Source organism: Lytechinus variegatus, chromosome 1 (assembly GCF_018143015.1).
Source record: "Lytechinus variegatus isolate NC3 chromosome 1, Lvar_3.0, whole genome shotgun sequence".
In the NCBI taxonomy this organism is placed as follows: domain Eukaryota; kingdom Metazoa; phylum Echinodermata; class Echinoidea; order Temnopleuroida; family Toxopneustidae; genus Lytechinus; species Lytechinus variegatus.
The window spans coordinates 24374583-24379583 of NC_054740.1; the positions used below are offsets into that span (position 1 = coordinate 24374583).

General features: G+C 37.5%; 1 protein-coding gene across 1 annotated transcript; it reads left to right on the plus strand.

Moving 5' to 3' along the window:
• The first annotated feature begins 377 nt into the window (after nucleotides 1-377).
• On the plus strand, nucleotides 378-3358 carry LOC121409731 (inhibitor of growth protein 1-like). Its single transcript, XM_041601641.1, has 2 exons — nucleotides 378-560; nucleotides 2027-3358. Exons 1-2 carry the CDS (start codon nucleotides 428-430, stop codon nucleotides 2656-2658), a joined length of 765 nt encoding a protein of 254 aa, XP_041457575.1. The 5' UTR covers nucleotides 378-427; the 3' UTR covers nucleotides 2659-3358.
• Nucleotides 3359-5001: the final 1643 nt, after the last annotated feature.

The following is a 5001-nucleotide window of genomic DNA, read 5'->3' on the forward strand; positions in this document are numbered from 1 at the left end:
GGTCCAGCTGTTCCGTATTTCCCGCGACTCTTACTTCCGGGTAAGAATATTCCATTCAGCAAAAATGAAAGTAGATATAGTGCGATGATAATAATTTCTTTTTGAAAGTATTCTCTGACTTGTTTCATCTTTTCTGACTTGAATAAGCTTTATAATATAGAAATTTCTACACTGAGGAAGTTAAAATATCAAAATTTTATAAACTCAAAGCTTTGAACTTTTTAATAAAATGTAGTTTACCTTCATGAAATGGCACGGTCAAAGATTGACCTTTCAACTTCATCTAATTACGCATGCGCTGCAGTATTTTAATGTTTGATTATTCTGCTCAATCAACGTCGTCGGAGCTGTGGCATTTTGAAAACTACATGTACGTTTTCGAATTTTCATATTATTTCGTTAATCCTGGACTGAATCTGTGAACAAGATGAGTCATTCGGCTGCAAATATGTACCAAACTACTAGTTATGTAGAAGACTACTTGGATTGCATCGAGTCGCTTCCAAATGATCTGCAAAGGAGCGTGTCTCAAATTCGTGAGATCGACAATACGTATCAGAGTAAGTGCTATTTCACACCAACGGGAATGTAAGCTGCGCGTCCCCCGGCCTATCGGCTAGCAAGACAAGGCATTCCGCCTATTAACTTCCAATCGCCGCTCCAGATGAAGTCGTCAATCTTGTCCCAACCCTGGATGCATTGTTTGGCTCTCATTGTCTTTTTTGTGGGGAAGATAACACCAAAAGTTTATCCATATGTCAAAATGTGGTACCGGTATTTCTATGTGAAATGTATTGCTCTTGACTTGGTCTTGGGCATTATTGTCATGATTGTTGTTGAATGTTTATGTTGGCATGGACATGGATGGTTGGGCCCTACCGATACCGGGCATTACTTTAGTCTTGACTTGAGTTGAGGACTCCATGATGATGCCTTTTTAAATCCTTCTGACATACATGTACATGTACTTCTTCATCATGGAACATATACTGCTTCATAGATCTGTACAGATCGAGTTAGAACTTCGGTCTCTGTATTTGGTAAGTGGATCCAACAGACTCTGGAGTTCTGCGAAACAACCAACACAACAGAGAGACCGAAGCTTTTGGTCTAGTCTTGTTCATGAATGAGTCAGTGGTTCCACTGTCTCAGTGTCTGTGACACATCTGACTGTGAGGCTGAAAATATGTGTTCTTCTGAAGATCTGATGAAACAATTAAGTGATGCCGACAGCATAACACAATACATGTTATTAAAATGATCCAACCCTTGGGTAAATTAAAAGAATGCTCAGCTCAATAGTCCGACTAGGCCTCGAGCTATTGCCTAGATAGATTCTTTTCCTTTTAATTTGTGGCTTTCTTGTCCCATCATTTAATGGACAAATTCATTCATGATCATGATGCCCAGCCATGGTAAAATGTGACTAGAAAATATGTCATGTTTCTTGTTTTTTTTTAATATTGAAATCTAATATCAGGAAGCTGAAAGTGTGTTGTTCGGATGAAACAACTAAGTGACAACACCACACAACTCATGATAAATTTGTTTAGTCTTTTTGTTTGTTTAGTGATTTTAATAGCATTTTGGTGACAAAAATATATATTTTGTTACAGTAGTAAATTTAACAGAGTAAAATTTGTTATTCCCATATGGTGCAACATTTCTAATTGGCCACAAAAACAAATTTGGTGGCTTTAAAAATTCGATAAAAAAATCAGGAAAGCAAGTTGCCAAAGTTTGGTTACCGGTATGTTTTAGGGGAATTTCTGCTCAAGCTTTGTTTTCTTAGGATAAAATTAAACTGATGGTTGGGATGAATTTATTTCATTACTTTGTAAGTTTAAATTGTTCTATGATAAAGGGTATCCATTATTCAGTTAAAGCCATATGCACTGATGTAAAAATCTGACTAACACCAATATCAACACTAAAAGTAGGCCTAGATCTACACCAAACTTGAAAGAACTTACAGTGTAAAATAATCTAGCAAGTGCTTGTAATTATTTTGTTTTGTCCTGTACAGGTGTTTTGAGAGAAATCAAGCAGCTCTACGAGACTCTGGTGACCAAGGATCTGGACAATCACAACAAACGGCGAACCCTCATCCACCTCCATCGATGTCTCATCCAGAGTCAGGAGCTTGGAGACGAGAAGCTGCAGTTTGCATCTCAGATATCAGAGATCGTGGAGAACCGCCTCCGCCAGATGAACATGAATCGCACCCACCTTGAGATCATGGAGAAGCCCGAGCATCCTCCTGACCCCCCTCCGAAGACGAAGAAGGCTGCCCCAGCAGTCATAGAGCAGGAAGCACCTGCGGAGAAAGCAAGCAAGCGTTTGAGGCGGGGGCGCAACAGCGATGTCAAGGAGAAAGACAACCACAGGGTGCCACAGCAGAACGACAACAACCCCAAGGCCAAGAAGAAGAAGCGTAATAAGGCTAAGGAGAGGGACATCTTGCCCATCGATCCTCCCATCGACCCCAATGAACCCACGTACTGTCTTTGCCAGCAGGTCTCTTATGGAGATATGGTTGGATGTGACAATAAAGACTGTCCTTATGAATGGTTTCATTTTGGATGCGTTGGACTCTCATCAAAACCCAAAGGCAAGTGGTACTGTCCAAAATGCTTGCCGGAAGTCAAGAAAAAATGATCGCCACAGACTAAATTTTCAGAGCCTATTTTACTTTTCAAGCATTTTATTTAAATATGTTAGCATTTTGCACAACATGCTACATGTAGATATTTGTATAAATATTGTATATAAACTGCATTGAGAGATGAACAATGTACAATGTACTCGTGGCAATTATTATTTTGTATTTGTAACAACTTATAAAAGCCATGAATCATGCCCAGGAAAATTCCTCATTACTAGAGGTAAATGGATGTCCTAGCCTAATTGGGTGATTGCAGTATGTACAAAATACATTTGAAAACATAATTTTACTGAGCGGGGGAAGGAGGGGTGGTACTCTTCAGTACAATATTGCGAAACTCAAGCTGCTATAGTGCGATGCACCATATTAAAAAGAAACGGCTTGATTGCACACCTTTTTTTTATTCAGTTAATACCAGATGTTTAGTACAACCAAAGTCCTGTCATTCTTCCTCTCTGGATACAGACCACCTTCTGATGTATTATCATACATTACTATTGAGAATTTTTTAGGGACCAATAGGTGCAATACACCAGGTGAACACCCTACTGTTTGATGAATAGTATATTGAAGCTAAGTTAGTGAAACCTGATTTTCTACAATTGCTTGCTGATTTGATCAATGCTATCATCAGTCATGCAAAGTAAAATCATAAAGGTCAACATTTTCTGTAAACAAGGAAAATTCATCCTTCATTACATGTATCCATGTACTCTGTCTTCAGTTATGCAATACTGTGGTTTGTTGTATAAACTTGGATGGGCATCCATCAAATTATTTTTTTTCCCAGGAAATTTTATTTTTTGCCCAGGGAGGAATTACTGGGAAAAAACTTTGGAATGCGAGGGAAATACGGATGTACAGGGAGGTACTGAGAAATGCTAGAATATGCTTGAGAAACGCATGGGCAATTCCTGAAAATATCTAGGAAGCAAGTATCTTGGTATTTCCCTGCCATTTTAACTGAATTTATTTCCCATTTTCCAAAAAAAAAATGATTGAGGCAGTTTCCGGTATTTCCCATTCCAGCCAGCTCTGGGGCCCTTTTCATAAAGGACTTGCAACTGTTGTAACTTTGCCATTATGGCAACTACCATGGTAACCTTGATTATGATTGGCTGCTGAGCCATGTCACCATGGTAGTTGCCACTATGCCACAGTTACAACAGTTGTTAGTCCTTTATGAAACGGGCTCCTGGTGTCCTTGAATGTACTTTGGGCCACAAGAATAGCATGACATAAAAATTGTCAATTTATGCAATTTCAATATTGTTCATACAACTTGCTTTTTTTAACAAGGCAAAGCATCATAGGAGGTTGTTCTTTCCATTCTTTCAGGACAATGAATTATGTGAAGGCTATTTAATCAGCTTTTATCCTTTCAATCAATTGGCAGCATTTCTAAATTTTATTTCTCTTTATTGCTACATTTTCTTTAAAAATTTATAGAGGTTTATCTGGAGAAAATCTTGACAAGATAATTTCAGGATTTTAGTAATTTATTGTAATCCTGTTTGTTTATTATGTTGCCATTGAATACAAGACATTTGTACATTGAAATGAACATGGTATGCGAATTGATACTAAAATACATACTGTATCATACAGGCCAAATTCAAAGTTACGGTCTACAGTTCAAAGGTCGCAGCTCATGTATTAAAATTGGTTTCCAAACAGTAGTTTCAAGATGCATTGTTCGGCATCTTTTTTATTTCTGATGTGTAATGATAATGCGCTTAAAGCCTGTGTATAGCTTTGGTAAAGGGTCAATAATGTGATTGATAATCGAATATCATCTAATATGACAGTCTTACTGAAGCGTAGAGACCGTTAGATATTTTTCCAACTGCACTTCTCTGAGAAAATTTCAAATATTCAAATCTTTGATATATAGCGCCCTCTTTCGGCGATGCTTGTTTTAAATTAATAAAATGGGCATTCAAGCACTTATCTTATAAATTTAGTGATTAGATATCCAAAAGTTACAGACAAAGAACATATCTTGAAAGTTTCAGCCCATTCCATGATTTGGAATAGGATTTAATTGAAAGACAAAAACACACAGATATTTTAATTTGATCGGGTGACCCGATCAAGTTAAATTTCCATGTAAAATCGCAAAATTTATCCTGTAAAACACATTTTCATTTCATATCCTCCACATCATAACTGTTATAGGGCATATCCATTCATATTAGCTAGCAATGAATTGGAATAGTGATAGGTGCATTTTGGTGGATTTACCAAAACTATACACAAGCTTTAAAGCGGTTTACAGCATATCATTACCCTGATCATCGATCCTTGTATGCCCGCATACAATGCATGCACCTTCT